We start from the raw sequence: 17,345 nt of genomic DNA on the forward strand, positions 1-17,345 counted from the left end.
ACTGGCTGTCCTAGTTCAGCAGGTGGAACCAGTTATCATTGTGTGGGGGTGATCAAAGCTGTGTATTCTACCCCCTCTATTCATTTCCCAAGAACAATGGACCATTTGCAGCAGCTGCCCAGGGAGTCATTAGCACCTTCACACCCAGCCTAGGAGGGTGTGGCTGCTCATGTGCCATCAACAGTTCAGGGATACCCCATGACTCACAGAGTTAATCACCCATTGTGTGAGTCCCCACCCTGGGGGAGGGACTGGGTGCTCCCTGAGGGTACATAAGTTGTGGGTTAGAAGACCTTGGGAACCTCTCATTGTATCCAGAGGAGCAGCAGGACCTTGACAGGAGAAGACCACCACTCTTGACCAGACTACAGCCATCACCTGCACCAACAGGTTTTTTACTTCCTTTTGCTTTGGACTTGGGAGAACCACACGGGTCTCAGCACAAGGGCTTACAAACCCCTTTGGGTTTGTGCCCCAAGACACTGGGTTATACTGCTGGGTTTTGTGAGTTAAAACCAATTTCTCCTGGTGCCATTGTATTTATTGTAATATTATTATTAAATTGTAGCTCTGACTTATAATCTCTCTCATGTAGGGTTAATTTCTCCTGCTGGTTTACCTTTAAATCAGCACACTGGCTTATGTTCAGTCTTTTGTCAATCCAGACCCCCAGGTCCCTTTTGACCTGGCTGCTCTCCAGCCACTCTGTGCCCAGTCTCTATTCTTACTATCTTACCCATCTGTGTGCCTGACAGATCTGGCCTCTTCCCTTTTAAAAATCATCTCTGCACTTAAGTATTGATAGGAGATTCCTTTCTTTCTAGGATTTCCATTGCAAGCTTTAAGTCCTTGATCTCTCTTTGCCAATCATCCCCAACTGTGTGCAAGTTTAATTGTTTTCTCACAGTGCTTTTTATAATACGAGAGGGAGGAATAGAGTAGGCAGAAGATCAAATTACTTGAAATTAAGTACTAAAGAGCTAGAGAATGCCCAAATTCTTTGGCTGTGTGATCTTAATTTGTGTGTTTCTGTAGGGTATAGTATAGCCCTATCTTCAGGTACATAAATGTACACTGATTCCTTCATAAACATATCTTAAAAGATGCATTTATAAACTTTTTCCCCCTAAGGTGCTTTATTTAAAGCAGAAAAATACAGAAAAACAGATATTGAAACTTTTTTTATGCTTCTGAGAGCCTATTATCAAACTGCTGTGAAATTAGCTGTTTGGCAGCTGATCATATTCAAAGCCAAAATGCCATTCAGAGTTTCTGGATGTACTGATACACCCTGCAGGAATTCACCACTTAAATGATGTGCTCAGAATGATTTGAAATACCTTTTCAGGAAGCCAAGAAACAAGAAATGAGTCTGCGGGTGAACAACTGGTTAAAAGAAGGGCGAAAATAAGAGGAATATACAGACAGCCCTTGTTGCAGAGATTGGTCACCACTGTAATCCTACAGAAAGTGTACTGCGTGCCTTACTATAGAATCATAGAATGGTTTGGGTTGGAAAGGACCTTAAAGATCATCTTGTTCCAATCCCCTGTCATGGGCAGGGACAGATTTCCCTAGACCAGGTTGCTCAGAGCTTCATCCAGCCTGGCCCTGATCACTTCCAGGGATGCATCCACAACTTCTCTGGACAACCTGTCCCAGTGTCTCACCACCCTCACAGCAAATAATTTTTTTCTCATATCTAATTGAAACCTCTCTTTTCATTTGAAGCCATTTCCCCTTGTCCTGTCACTACACACCCTTGTAGTCTTTGTCTATCTTTCTTGTAGGCTTCAGTGAGGGCCAGCAGTTACACGACTGCTGTGCAGTGAGGATTGCTGATGAAGGTTTTTTAGTAAGGATGGGGGAGATTGTAAAGAATTCCAAATGGATCTTCTAAGAGGGAATAACAGGAGAATAAAATGGTAGATTCAATTAATTTCTATAGTTTGTTATAAATTTATTCAGAGTGGGAGAAGAAATCCTAATTACACATGAAGTTACCTCCTCGGTGCAAATGATTGAGCTTATGAGAATTCTGTGAAAACGTCATCTTGGCTGCAGTCAAGAAAACATAATTTGTGTTCTTCATCAGAAAAAATACAGAGAACATTGTTATGTCACTTGAGAAATCTTGGAGGTGTGGAATGGTTGCAGTATGAGAAATGACCAAGTAGGTTCAGACTTGGTACAGAAAGAAGACAAGTGGAAAGGGTTTATGAAAGAGGCTTCTGAAATCACAAAGGGAATGAAGAAGAGAGAATGGACACTGAATAGGTGAACCCTACTGAGTACAAGAACTTGGAGATACCAAATAACATCAGCAGGGCATAAGCTGAAAACAAAGTAGCAGAGACTTCTTTATGAAAGGTGCAGCTGAGCAGTGAAACTCCTTCCTGGAGGATATTGTGAGTGCCAAATATTTGTACATGCTCAGGAGAAGTCTAAGCAAAGGAGAAATCTTTTGTTCTTTTCTAGTGTGGTTCTTAACTCACTCAGACCCTCATGCAGACTGCTTCTCTAACACTAATGTTGCTCAAGAATATTCCTATCAGGAATTATAGAGGGTTATAGAGGATAGAAACGTGCAGCTAATAAACTTGTGTTGCAGCAGGAAAAAACCAAACCTCTGATGATCCGAAATGTAAGAACAGCCAGCTAGACTAATTCAGTGAATGGATAAGGGCTGCAACAGCAGAACTGTGGCCTGCCATTGCAAGTCTAAAAGAATGCAATCAGTTGACAGAGCTGAGGAAAGTAAACAAAACTTCTGCCTGGAAAATGGAGATTTTTAGCCAGCAGGAAAACTCCAGCTGGAGACAGTAGTGAAGAAAAGCACATATGTCTTAATTTAAAGGAGTCCTGCTGTGTATGAAAATAAAGAGGCAAACAGCAAGGTTTAAACTTAGTGGATGTGTACAAATGTCCCTTCCCTTGTAGGGAGCAAGATATACATGGATAGACAGATATGAGGAATATAGAGAGCCTGGTAATATTCAGTAATTCTTGGGACTACAGATTAACACTAGAAACCCAAGAAATCTCAGTGCCCTAGAGGAGTGGGGATAATAAACTCTTTGTGTTTCAAGATTCCTCCACCACTGTCCATTCAAAACTAACAAACTGCAGAGGTCAAGAACATGCTCTGTCTAGTACTACTAAAAATAATGAGCATTGGCCAGACATCCATGTTAAAATGTCAGGCTGAAACCAAGGGCACTCTCAGCAGCATTTCATGTAAATCATCTGCATGAACAGCACCTGCGGGTGAAGGAGAGGTGTTACTTCATTTTTTTCTGTGGGTTTTCTAAAGCCAGAGGAAAAAATAATCTAATAATTAAATCTTTGCCACTTATACTGTAAAAAAATTCATTACAAATTTCATAGATCTGGAGGCTGATTATACAGTTGGCTCTTAATTATTGTCTACTATAAGACACAATAGCGGGCATGTGTTTGGCTATATATACTGGACAAAAACTATACTGCAGCAGGAGGCATTATGCAGGTAAACCTCTGACATTTTTGTATATAGAGATAGAAAGTTCCTACTTTCCTGTTGAAGGAGGGAATTGAGTTAAGAAATAGTTTGACTGGACTAATAATTGCTCTTGGTAGCCATTGTTCAACATTACCTGAAAAAAAAAATGGAAAAGTGATCCAGGCTGAATGTAAATACATTTTCCACAAATACTTAAAAACTCAGTATTTTCTACTATGATAATGTATCTCTAGTGTCTGAGATAAAGGCATAAGATAAATGCTTTCTGTTTTATGAGAAGCATGGCTGGTGGTGGTAACAATGAAGAAACTTCAGGGAGAAAGGAAAGAGATGACAAACTCCTGTAGAAAAGGTGAATGACAAAACTTTTTTTCATCCCTGATGGAATACTGTGGGACTGACAAAGTGGGGTTCTTGGACCTCTGAAGGAAATAAAACAATATGTGTGTTTATAATAAGACACTTGATTAAAAGGCAGTTTGATCTCCTTCTTCCTTATTACGCAGAAGGGGGGTCTGTGACTTAGCTAAAAAAAAATCTGGAAAGAGCTGACCTGTTGTGGTTTCTTACCTAAAAGGGGAGTCTGAGGCAGAATCAAGATTCTAGATTTTAAAACCCTAACTTCTGTATTTCCTAATTGAATAAAACATAAATAAATAAGCAAACCATCAAAACCCCATAACAACAACAACTAAACACACTAAAATAACCCCAATCAAAAACCTCCCCTAAAATTGCCAGCTAAATAAAATCCCCAAACTCAAGCATTTTATTCACCTTAAAATGAATTTTTTCTAATTCTGTTTATTGATTGTGATTCTCCTTTCATTACTGCAAAAACTTTACTCATGTCTGTTTCCTGCTCCCCATCCTGGGTAATCCAGTTTTAGTTTTGACTGCCCTGGACTGATCTTCAGCACCTTCCAGCCTAGATCTACTAAGAGCCCACTGGTGTCTTTCCACATGCAATGTTTTCCAGGCTCCCTTGTGTCCCAGTCAAAAAGTGACAATTGCAGCCTTTGCTAAACAACTCATAAGTTTAAAACTACCTGATTAATCTCAAGCATATCTTTGCAGCATTTCTTCTTTGAGTAAGAATTAGCTTTGAAGAACTACATGTGGAAAAATTGCTTTTCAAGAAGGTAGGAGGAGGGGTGAAATAGCACTTCTAATGGAAACTGTTAGAAATGCTCAGCTACAGGATCTCTATAGCAGACACACACACATAGCTGCTGAGATAGACACACTTTTGAACCACATGCAGGGTGTAAATATTTTTAAATATGAGTATTAAACTTAGAGAATTTGTCAGAGAAAAGGGTATACTTTGAAATGTCTCTGTAGATGACAGAAAATCTGTAAGACAGTGCAGCTCCCTAGTGTATTGTCATTTAACTGGGGTTGCTTCCTCCTGCTCATATCTTAAAACTTGGTTCTGACAGAGTTTGGCTGAAATGGCCAGGAAAATGTCCCATTCCATAGAAGTATTTATATCATTGGCTATGTAATGCTGGATGAAGGATGTTGGAGGTCATGTTTTATTGGCTAAGGAAGTGGAGGTTGTGACTGGGTGGGGGCGGCAGAGGGGGAAGCAGGAGAAGCTGCGCTACTGTCTGTCAGGGTGCACAGTAGTTAGACACAAGGCTGGATAATGACAGTGCTGGGATGCTGTGCAGCAGTAAGGGGTGTCCATCCATAAATAAAGTAGGAAGTTTTCAGCAGTGGTCTGACAGGAAAGTAAGTCTACACGGAGTCAGATTTCAGAGCTGGAGCAGTGAATTGCAGTGAGTCACACAGAGAGCCTGAGTGCTGCCTTTGTTCCACTTGTGTCTGAACGTTGGAGGAGAAACAGCAGGCTCCAGTTTTTATTAACTTCTTATTTTCATACGCATAAAACTCATGTGCACTGAACTTTCTCCTCAGTTCAGTTCTTTCAACTGACTTTCAAAAAATGCTCTCATGGTAAGAACTCTTGCTTCTAAATTTTACTTTTTCTTTTTTCCCCTTGTGTTTCTGTATTACACTCTTTGGTCTCATTCTTCCCCCACCCACTTTTTTTTTTGGCACACCTGCTCCAGTCATGCCTGGTGGACCTGGGACTTGCTGCTACTGCTCTTTGGCTTGTCAATCCATGCTGGTTCAGCAGCTCAGATCATAGAAGGTAAGACTTCTCCAAATCATGTTTATAACTTGAGAATAACTGTGGATTTTAAGATATGCTTTCCTAATATGGAAAGAGACTGTACATTTCTCATCTTCATTTTCTCTGCTGTGCACTGTTCATCAGTTCCTATAGGAAAGCTGCTGCAAGTAAAAAGCTTAAATTCCCATTCATTCTGAATCAGGGGCAATAAATGCATTGGTTCCTCAGCTCTAAGGCAGCTTATTATGCCTGTTCTCTCAATATTTCTTCAGAGTGTAATAACTGACAGAAAGTACTTCAAAGAAATTCAGAATACTGAATGCTTTTACAATTAGAATAGATGTATGTGTCACTATGGACATCTCAGGAATGTGCCAGGCATGGTGTGAGTGCAAAGACATAGAGGTGATGCTTCTTCCACTGCACAGAGATCTCTCCTTGTTTAAGTGTCTGAACAAACTGTGATTTTCAAAAATCTTGAGCTAAACGTTTAGTTTTATCAGCCCAGTTTTTATGGACTTCCAGTGAAAAGACTTGTTGTACTTTCAGTTCATATGTTCTTGTAACAGAGCCAAATTCCTCAGCATCTCTGGAAGACACAGCCTCACATTTAACTAGTGAGAGAGAACTCTGATTCAAAAGTTTACATGTCATTTTGAGAAAAGTGAAAAAGTTTCATATATTGCTTTTCCTTTATGAGCAGTGATACTTATGTCAAAAAGCTTTTTTATTATCTTACAAAATAGTTGGAATTTGTCATATAATTGACCCCTACATTACTATGTGATAGGAGCATTAGAAATTATTGATGGGAAGTAGATATTACACAGGAAGACTTTAATGTTACTCAGAATGGTTTTTTCCTTTTTAACTGACACTGCCACAGATAGTGCATCTAAAAGCCAAAGCTCCAGATAGTTATTTCAGTAAGAGAAAAAGCCACAAATTAGTTATCACTGATAAATTCTGTACGTGCAGATAAAAATATGTAATCCTGTATTAACAGGTAATGAATTAAGGAAACAAACTGGAACCAGCTATTAGAATTAAGAAATATATATTTGAATAGTGACAGAAATACAGTATATTGCATATCCATTGGGGGCAGATCTGTTGCATCAGGTGAAAATGTTATTCTTGAGATGATGAATGACTGTCCATGAGAGAGCTGTGGACAAGATTTTGGCACATAAAATTTAATAAGCAGAACCTCATTAGAACTACAAGTATTGTGACAAAAACTAAGTATTTATTTAACACACAATTTTTGGTGTATCTATGCTTGCTTCTATAACCTGAAGATTTGGTTCTTTAAATATCCTACTCTGTGAAAGGCAGAAAGTAGGAAAGTAGGAAAGAGTCCCTACTGTTTCTGGACAGTTTCTTCCTATGCAGAATCTTATTACTGCTAGAAGAACTCCTAACCTTACCATGAATGAAGATCAAGTGGACTTATGCAAGTGCCCTTAGGTCACTGGAGACCTGGAGGCTGCCCTGGGAATTTGTTCCTTCATGATTGTCCAAGCCTAATATTCCCTACTCTATTAATACAAAAGCTCCTGTTTCAAAATGTTTACTAAATTTTTTTTTACATCTGATTTTTAAGTGCCCGACTTAATGGAGATCTCATGCTTTCTATTCCACAAAATCAGACTATGCTATAAACAAAATTCTGCTGATGTTTAATTTAAGTGATTTCATCTCCTGAAATCATGTATTGAGTGCTAGATATAGGAATAATCTTCCTTTCCTTCTGGTGCTTCAAATACGTGACTAATATAAATTCTTCCTGTAACTACTGAAAAGTGAAGTTTCATACTTCAAATCTTAGTCTAACTACTGTAGAAATAACATAATTTTCCTTCCCCACAGCTCCTTTTAGCAATAGAGTGCAGAGAAATAAATAGTGTATTTAAGATGAAAATGTTCGTAGGCACAAGATGGTGATGAATGGACCCTGTGGCCTTTGGCACATAGACATGTGCTTTATCTAGTGTCCTTTTGTCACTGTCTCCTTCAGTCACTGTCTCCTTTAAGATTACTGCTTTCCAGGATTCTCCAGCCCAATGACCACTGCTGCACTGATTTTCAGTCCACCCATAACACAGATTCAAATCTCTAAATTCCTTTTAATGAAAGAAAAATAGTAAATGAGTAAACGTGGTTTTAGAGGAACAGTGTAGGTGCCTTATGGTGTACCATGGTACTGGCTATATGTAAAAGATAAAAACCACCTTGAGATGTTCTTAAATTGGTTAAATAATGTCAACAAAATTGCTCAGGAATTGAGTTATTCACTAAGTGCTGGAGAAGGGGTGACTTTTTTTTACAAACCTGAAAACATAGCAGCAACCCTCAGAGTTCACAGGAAAAAAGTTTGCCTTTTTTGCCTTCACCATCTTTGTATTTTTGTTTTCCCCAAAGGAGCACTGAATTGGGGTGGAGGGTGCAGATTAAATCAGAAGCCTCAGAAGGCCTCCAGCAGAGGGCTCGAGGTCTGCCATGTCTTTGTAAGAGATATTAAAAAAGTTAGTTAGGATATTGATCCCTTCCCCATCAGGAACAGTGTTTTGACCAAGTCTTGTTCTAGAGGAAATTGTCTAGTTTATGGGTATTTCCTACAGAGAAGGAGAGGCAAAAAAAGAATGGTGGGAGATTGTAGGGGAGAAATTCAGATGGCAGTTTGAAATAGTTTGAGAATTTCGGGGGTTCTAATTTAACTTTTTGTTGAACTTCTGGGATTTTGGGCCTCTCATTTCAGTGAAGGGTTGCTTTCATTTCCAAGTCCTAGAATGTCTGATGACTGCTTTCATTGTAGAATGGAACAGATAACAAAACATTTAATACCTTATATTTAAAGTAATGAACTACCAATTGTAAAATAATGTTTAAAATTTGAAATATTAAATTCAGAACTTTAAAATTCAGTTTCACAATGTGCAAATTGATGGGATTTGGTCATTATTTCACCAAAACTTTTAAGATACACTGTGATCTTCTGTTAGAGTGAAACTGAACAGGAGTTCTGAAATCTCACCAGATTCCATGAGTTAGAATTCTAAATTTTTTATTGTATCTGTTGAAAGATTTTAGTCCGTTTCACTGCAGCTGGCTTTGCACATGTACCAAAAGGTAAGGAATAAAATGCCTTCTTCCTCTTCACCCACAGTGTCATTTGAACTATGGAGGGCTTTTGCAGTTTTTCTCCTGTTTTCACAAAAACTATGCAAATAAAGTACCCTATTCTACTTGTGTTTGTGTGGGAGGATTATAGATATGTTAATATCTTACTAAATTACTTCATTCCTTCTCTTTAGCTCAATTGACAATTAAGCATGTATCTCTACTCATGTAAATGTAGTCTGTCTTCTCCTATCTGGCACTGCCTTTGGAGGTGTGTATTTGGCCTTTAATTGTGCCAGAGACTGTATCTTGTCTTACCCTGATTACCCAGGCTTCTTTTTCCATGTTTTGTATCTTTAACAATCAATTAACTTAGTGAATAGAAGATACAGTTCTGAACATGTTGGCACCCAGACTTCAGAGAGAATTAAAGTTAGAAAATCTCAATGCTAACCTTGAAATGTGAATGATAAACTCCTCCCTATGACTTGCTCTAGCCTCTTGCAGAAATCACATTTATCCTTCTAGGCTATCTAGGCAGTTATCAGTGTTTTTCAGTTCTTGGCAGTCAAATCAGTGCATGCACTTAAAAAAACATAGAAAAAATTGTTTAAATGAGTGTGGTTCTGCAGTTTATATTATGTTTATGAGCTCTGAAAGAAGCTTTACAAATTTCTCATTGACATCTGGGTTTTATTATTAGCCAAACTGAGCAGTGCTTTCTTGGTCTAAGAACATGCTTAGCAATAGTTTACATAAAGTAAATATTTGTTTCTTTCGTTGTCTCTCTGTACACAGAAGGGCTGTCATTGGGCTGTTGATCTAAACTTTGCCCTCATGACCTGCTAAGTTTAATGGAGGAATACTGAATTATTGACTTCCATTGGCTGATGATCAACTGGTGTGATTCTAAGGGCAGCTACCTGAAATTTCTCCTCACTATAAACCAATAGAACGAGTGTAAACAAACATGAATACATGTCTAAAATCTTATTTCTACCAGGTAATTGCTGGATGTGCTTTAAGTGTTAAATGTGTGCATTCCCACATGGGATTGTGATGGCTCAGTCCACTCTTTCCAAAGACAGAACACAATTACAGTGGTGCAGGTCTGTATGAAGCACAGTACTTCCTAAAGAGACCTTAGATGGCATTGTGTCCTCTTGTACCAGTCTGAGCATTTGGACATCATCAAACTGCACTTGAGCCTGAATTGAATGAGCCACTGTGATTTGTCAGGCACGTCTTCAGGCTGTTGCCAGCCGTTGCACATGTTTTTTATGAGCCTGGTTTCATACTTGATAGAAGGTCCTTCCATGAACAACATAGTAAGTTACTATAGGAAATCCTCTGGGTTCAACTGGGGTCATCTCTTTCAGTAGCTGAGGAGATTGACAACACCAGTAGAACAAACCTGATTTAGAAAATTTGTTCCAATCTGTCACTTTTCTAAATGGATTCATTTTCAGTGTAACACCCTTTACATCTTAATCTTCTTGGACAAAAACTACAGGTTTCCTAAGCTACTCTACCAGGCAACAGAAGATTTTTTTTGAGCCTTTTCTGAGGCCTCAGAAGGGGAAACCAGCTGGGGTGGATATAGTGTTATAATAACTGTCTTCATTTCCTCTCTGAAGGCATCCTGGTCACACTGGAAGCCTGCAGTAAGAAATTGTTTCCATGATCTGAATAGAACTCAAAATCTCAACTGTGCTTGCATTTGCCACTAAATGGTGTTTGAAGGACCATTTCAATAAATGAACATCAGGAAGAAAGATTTGATTGCACTGTTAATGTTTGGGATATTCAAAGGTCTCCAAAAAACTTACTTCTTATTCTAACATGTTAATTACCAAATCAAACACTTGTTTTGGAGACTGCCTGTTCCTTTGGCTGTGATTTCTTCCCCTTTCCTTTGCTGTGTGAGTGATGGACTGTTTTTTTTTTTCTCATAATGATATCTCACACTTGAACAAATTCATGCAGTAGCTTTGCCAATTTATGTAGTGTGCCTTGGACAGAAAGACAGTGAATTTTACAGATCAATGAAATCTGATTGCTATATTTTAGATGTAATTATGTTCGTTATTTAAGAGAGGATGTCTATTTGTCATCACTCTTTTTAAGTTCCAAAAAAGTCTTTTCCCGTTTGGCCAACCCACACACTTACATCAGGTTTAAAACTCAATAAAATTAGCCAGCAATTCAGATTTTGGTGAATCCTATTCATGTAATCATCCCATCTCTAGTAGCTTCTGTTCCCAAACCCAGAAAGTCACAGATGCTAGAGAGCAGAGTGTGGGTAGAATTCTTCCAAAGAACAAGTAAAATAGACAAACCTCAATTGTAATGTATTTGCTTATGAGGAGTGTGAAACAACAGGTGCAACTGCCAGAGCTGAATGTGCCCTGCCAAAGAATTGCAGTATTTTAAATGAATTTTGGCTGGTTTACATCCCAGTCTGAGAAGAAGCAGGGTCTGAACCAAGTTTTTCTGAAGGATTCTGAGAAGAACCAGGATTTTATGGAGATACTCAAGCATATTTTATTCCAAAAGTTCAGTGGACAGAGATCTGGTAATAGTGATACAGTGATGAGATGTTAATTTGAACTGCATCATCATTCATGGTCTTTTGCTTCATCCTCAGTACAGAAGACAAAATACTAACAAGAAAGGGTTTCGGCCAGCTCATTCTGTACTTGGAAACCTCCAAGGTCTCATGACTCTGGGTCTACCTTCCCTGCTGCCACTGAATCCACTTCTTATGGTGATCAGTTCCTACCATAGTAATTTATAACTGCTCAGGTAGGTTTAACTTCCAGTCCTATTTGGGACAGATCTTTCTCTGAACTTTGAAATCAGAGTTCCATATGTAGTCAGGATGTCTGGCCCTGCTTCTTTGGAAAGCTAAATATAGTTTTTGACTTTCTCTGTACTTTTTTGGTGGTCAGTAACTAAGAAGGCATTATAGTTCCTGGTTATTACTCATTGCATTTTATATTCACTTCCCTTCTTACAAGTGATGCACATTACCTAACTCAAGGAGAACAGAACCCACCCAGAAAATTTTAATTTTGTGCTGCCTGCTAAAGTGTAAGTTGATGACTCTTGAGAAAATAGAATAGTGCTCCAAAGACATGCTTCAAAGTTTCCTATGAGCTGTGGATATTCTGAAAAGTCCGTAATTGGAGTTTACTGCTAAACAGTTTCAGAACATAAACCAGTGTAGCATCCAAGCTCTGATTCATCTCTGATGATATATCATATGAATAAATTCAAACACTGAAAGGAAGCATATAAGAGTTGGAAACATGGTCAGGTGGCATGGCAAAAAGATAGAGATACTGTCTGAGAGTACAGCAATCAGGAAAGTCGGGTCAGGAGAGGTTAGAGGGGTATAGAAATAGCCCAGGTACTCAATGTCTTCTTTGCTTTGCCCTTTACTGGTAAGATTTCCCTTCAGGAAACTGAGTCCCTGAGCCCACTGGGAAAGCCTGGAGCTATGAATATCCTTTCTTGAGGAGGACTGAGTGAGGAAACATTGAAAGCAGCTGGACATATGCAAGTCCACAGGACCTGATGGAACATATCCATGAGGGCTCATCAAATTAGCTGATGTCATAGAGATAGAACTTTTTATTGCCCTTGGAAGATTCTGGTGATCAGAAGAAGATCCTAAGGATGGGAAGGAAGACAAAGTCATTCCTACTATCACAAAGGGAAAGGAGCAGGATCTGGGGATCTGCAAGCTGATCAGCTCACCTTGATATGAGATGTGGGAGCACAAAGTTGTGGAAACCATTCTGGTAAGAACAAGGTGATTAGAAGTGGTCAGCACATATGTGTGAGGGGGAAAATCATGCCTGGGAATCTCATAGCCTCCTGCAATGGAATGACCAGCTCAGTGCGTGAGGGACGGACAGTTGACATTTGTGGTCTTGTGCAAGACTTTCAGCACTGCCTCCTGTTAACATCAACATTGATAAAATTGCCTTAGAAGAAGCCAGAACTGCCTCACCAAAGCCAAACAAACCAAACTGAAAATGCCTTTCAATGGAAAATCCTGCCTTTCAGCAAACTTACCTGAATGTCTGAGCTAGAATCCAGTCCCATAATTAAAAGGGATCCCTGCAAAAGTTTTACAACTTGTTGAGCCATGAGCCATACTCACGGGAAGAGCATTCCTGGAAAGAGCAGAACTCTTTGGTGTGGGAGAGGAACTATGCAGCTTTTCTAGATGTATTACTTTCTCTTCCTTTATGGTACCAAAGATAGTGAACCAGATGACAGTATTCATCCATTTCCACCCTCTCCATGCTATTATATGTATATACTGTAAGTGTTTGTTTAATGTCTTAGTTTGATAACTCACAGCTAACAAGCATACACTGCAGGTACAACATTTCTCAAAATACATTAACTTGGCATTGTTGCTGTTTGTCCCTGTGTTTCTTTGTGTCCCACAGAAAAGTTCTGGCTCAGTACCATTATATTGCATTAGAAGGTATATCTTCAGGTGTCAAAGGGCTGCTGTGGACACTCAAAACTAATGTGCTGAACTGTTAGGCAGCACTGTGTATGAGGTGGTCTACAAAGCAAACTGAGGGGAAAATTATGCAAAATCTGAGGCTTTTCTAGGAATCCTCTCATATTTGGAACTCATAACATCAAAGTATCCATTGATGAGGCTCAGTAATTCTTCTTCCAATCCACTGACTGGATCACAGGGTGAGGTGTGAGGGAACAGTGTCTCCACACAGTAAGGATCTTTATTTATGCCATCCTACTTAATACACTGCATCACTGCTGTGAATATGATGCACTTTTACTTTCAGAGGGCCAAAGTGTTAGCTTTTCTTGGTCTTTCCAAAAGCTGTTCCAGTTGCATCTGTTTAAACACTTTGCCAAACCAACATATCTCTTGGTTTGGTGGGAGGAACCACTCATCTATAAATGAATGATCCACAGTAGTACTGCCACTTTGTGGTGCTTGTGGGTGTGTCTGTGTATGACTCTAACCCTTTCCTGCTTTTCACTGTAAAAAACAAGCAAACATTTCATCCTGTTCAGACTAGCTGTGAATGTGGTTTATTTTTTTTTATTTTGTCTTTAGTTTCTTTCACATGCAGTTGCAGTAAAGGTATATGACACATGCAAGTTTTGCAAGTATTCTCAGCTGAAAAAATCGGGCTCTTGATGAAAATAACTGATCAGTTATTGTAGTGAAATGGTATTATGTAAAAACACTTATCTGAACGACTTTAAAATTTTTAATTAGAGTACTTTAAAGTATGATATATTACTGTATAACTATTTGTTTTTGACAAACAATACTTGACTGAACTCAAAGTAGTGCTAAGGTTGCCTTATGATCAAGGCCTTGATTCTTCATGTGTATTTCTTGTCTTTTTTTTTTTTGTTGTTGGTTTGGTTTGGTTTGCTGGGTTTTTGGTTCTGTTGTTTTATAGTGAAACATGCACCTACCATGAAATGCAAATCTGACAAATAAGTGCCACATGGCAACTCCTTGGTCCAGAGATATGCTGAGAGTTGGGGAGTGAGGGTGGTATTCCATATAAGTGCAAACATGCATAAAATTTAAAGGATGGAAAAAGTGGGAAAATGAACAGAACCCTGTTGACCTGAAGTATTTTAGCTCTTTTTAACATTTCTCTTACAGAATTTCAAAAGATAGGGCAGAATTGTGGCAACTCTCTTAATGCTTTGCCCATATCAGCTTTGACTTGTTCAACAAAAAGTTCTTCATAATAAAAAAAAAAAGTTGGAAAAAACTGCTGCTCCAACTAGGAGTTAAGCAGACACCCCTGAGTATTTACAGTATGAACATTAAATGAATATGTCTTTACAAGCTCTATGGCATACTGAAGTTACTCATATTTTTGTGTTCTAGGTGTGTATCAAGACATAATTTTTCCATATGCGTTGCAGAATTTCCATAAAGAGCATTCCAAAGAAGTTATTGTCTCATTTAGCTCCTATACAGTCAGCAGAACAAAACTTCACGAGTAAACACATGATTTGAAGTAAATCCCTAAGATAGTTATGGACAAAGTTAGACTATCTCCATTAATACTTTGTGTTGTCATCTGTTCTGTGTATAATTAGAGTATATTGAAGTATTTGGAAGTATTGGCTATCCCTGTGTGATATGTTTGTCTGGTATGAACAGAAGTTGGTTTTCCTCTGTCTGAATACTTAGCTCTGCTGTGTTTCCCCTTCTTTATGGACAGATAGATCTCTAAGTGTAGATCAGTGCAATGGAAGCAATGCAGACTGAAATCCAGAAAGGAAAATCTGTTAGAATGACACCATTGCCAAAGTGGTTGCTAGGTAGAGTTTATTTCCTTACTGAGAAAGATGGGACAATGTGTGCCTCAAATTCGCTTTGGCCTTTCCATTTTTTGATTCACAGTATGCAGGGGGAGCAAGCTTTGCCTTTTGAAACCAGAGGCAGCGATGAAGGACTCAGCACTTGTCTCCACATCCTTATGCCTCTGCACAAGGACGAGGGAGAACTTGGTCATAAGGCCTGTGCCCATCTTGAAGTGCAAGTGAATCCGTTTGGCAGGTTTTGGATGGTTCTCGACATTCTCTATAATGGTCATGACACAAAGAGTTCTCAATTGCCAGATTGCTTCAAATACATCTTGTAAGTTTTAGGGAAAGTCTAAAGAATAAGGGTCACCTTGGTGTTATTGATGGATTTCCCAAAATGAACCTCTTGTAGTCCATTTTAGAAACTTAAGACTTTCTTCACCTGAAGACAAAATTTTTACTAAGCAGCCTGGAGTATACAGCATCTATATTTGGCATCCTCTCTCTCTTTTCTGGTACATCACCACTTTGTCAGCTGTTGCTGTTCAATATTCTGTTACTGGTGACTTATAGATCCTAAATATCTAAATATATAACCTTATTTTCTTGATGGCAGGTGTAGACTGTCAGGGAACATCAAAGGCAGGCTGCTCTGTAGTGGTCAGGGAGCTGGAGGCCAACCATGTGAAAAAATGACTTCAGCAGCAAGGGCACAGTTCCACAGTAACAAAGCAAAAGGAGCAGAGTATGTTGATGGAAGCCAAGTTCAGCCAAGAGTCCATATCATTGGACAAGTCCACAGGGATGAGGAGGGTCAATGTCAAGCCAGGAATACAAGTTTTTTGGGTAAAGGTCTGAGTCTGGGTCAGCAGGACTCATGGTTGGACACGGGTTAGCCAGCTGCAGCATAACACAGGCAGGGACCAAAGGCAAGATCCTCAGCCAAAGGCAACTGCCAAAAGGAGAGAGGAATGCTGTGGCTTTTTGGCACTGTTTTTGCATGGGATGTTAAATGCACAAGACCTACAGCTGTCATAGAACAATAAAGCCTCTGTCCCTGCTCTGGAAATGAACCTCTTTGAAACTGAGATGTTTTCAGATTTTAATGTTAAGTGGAGAGCACTGCCTTGGTTACCTGTCTGGATGCAGAATAAAAAATCTTCTCCTGGCTTTTACTACAGCTGAAGTGGTTTCTTCATGGACCACGTGGACAACCTTGTTTCACAGAAAATCATAATCTTGCGATCCAGGCTTTTACTTCAGCATATTGCCTTATTATTCATCTGTGCATATTGTGTGCCTTTGCTGCACAGCAGCAATAGTGCAGCCACTGCTGTTCTAGCAGCAATTCTTGCCAGATACAAATGGCAGACTGGTAGGAATTTAAGTTGTGACAGATGACCCTGTGTGAAATCCCTGGTGCAATTGTGCTATTTGAGCTCTGTCCCACGTAGGGTATGGTGGAGGGTTTGCAGGGGTTTGTCATGCAGAGCAGAGCCCCATGGTAATATGGGCATTGTATGATTTGGAGATTGATAAGCTTAGAAATGTCACTATGCAATACTCCCTCTTTTTCTCAGCTTGTATTGCAAATTGGCCAGAAGTTACTCTGTCACTGAAGACGATGATGATGAAATCTTTCGGGACCTTTGGATTCCCTGTTCCATTGTATTTTTACTGATCTATTTATACTTACACACTAAGGAAAAATATGTCCATTTGCCAAAACAGAGAACAGATATTTTCTGGATTTGCAATGCCATTTTAACTATTGACACAAAAAGTAATTAGGGTGGTAACTAACATAATAACTATCAGCAAGAAGACCCAGTGAGAGCTGTGTGCAACTCATAATTACTTTGGGGCAGCATAGTTGCACTTCAATACATGATATTTTGTCCAGAGAAAACCACATTGCCTTCTTATTAGCAATAATTTGGTTTTAACTATGATGGCTTTTTTCTGTTATTTTAATATGGCCAAGAGAAGAAGTTTGAGGGAGGAAACAGCATGTGCTCCTTGAGAACCTCCCTCCTTGGCAGACAAAAGAAAAAAAAGAAGAGTTGAAGTTTTCTTTACTGTGTCTGACAAAAGCCAGCAGCCTTGTAACAGCAAAACCTGAAGTATTTCAGAGAACAGTTTTGTCTCTGTTCTCGATGTCTTTTTTGTTGTGCCAATGGGCTGACCAAGTCCATTGTAATTGTCATTTATTAAACTGAACATTAGGAAATGCACACAGGA

General features: G+C 39.1%; 1 protein-coding gene across 3 annotated transcripts in view; it reads left to right on the forward strand.

Annotated features, from left to right (window-relative positions):
• Positions 1-5,135: 5,135 nt before the first annotated feature.
• COL15A1 (collagen type XV alpha 1 chain) overlaps positions 5,136-17,345 on the forward strand; it is a 124,983-nt gene continuing 112,773 nt past the window's right edge. For all 3 annotated transcript variants that reach the window (XM_071553446.1, XM_071553449.1, XM_071553447.1), the window contains exons 1-2: positions 5,136-5,464; positions 5,581-5,663. In XM_071553446.1, coding sequence (XP_071409547.1) covers positions 5,454-5,464; positions 5,581-5,663 — 94 coding nt within the window. In that variant the 5' untranslated portion in view covers positions 5,136-5,453. The remainder of the gene's footprint in view (positions 5,465-5,580; positions 5,664-17,345) is intronic.

The sequence above is a fragment of the Pithys albifrons genome, chromosome 4 (genome assembly GCF_047495875.1).
Source record: "Pithys albifrons albifrons isolate INPA30051 chromosome 4, PitAlb_v1, whole genome shotgun sequence".
Classification (NCBI taxonomy): Eukaryota; Metazoa; Chordata; class Aves; order Passeriformes; family Thamnophilidae; genus Pithys; species Pithys albifrons.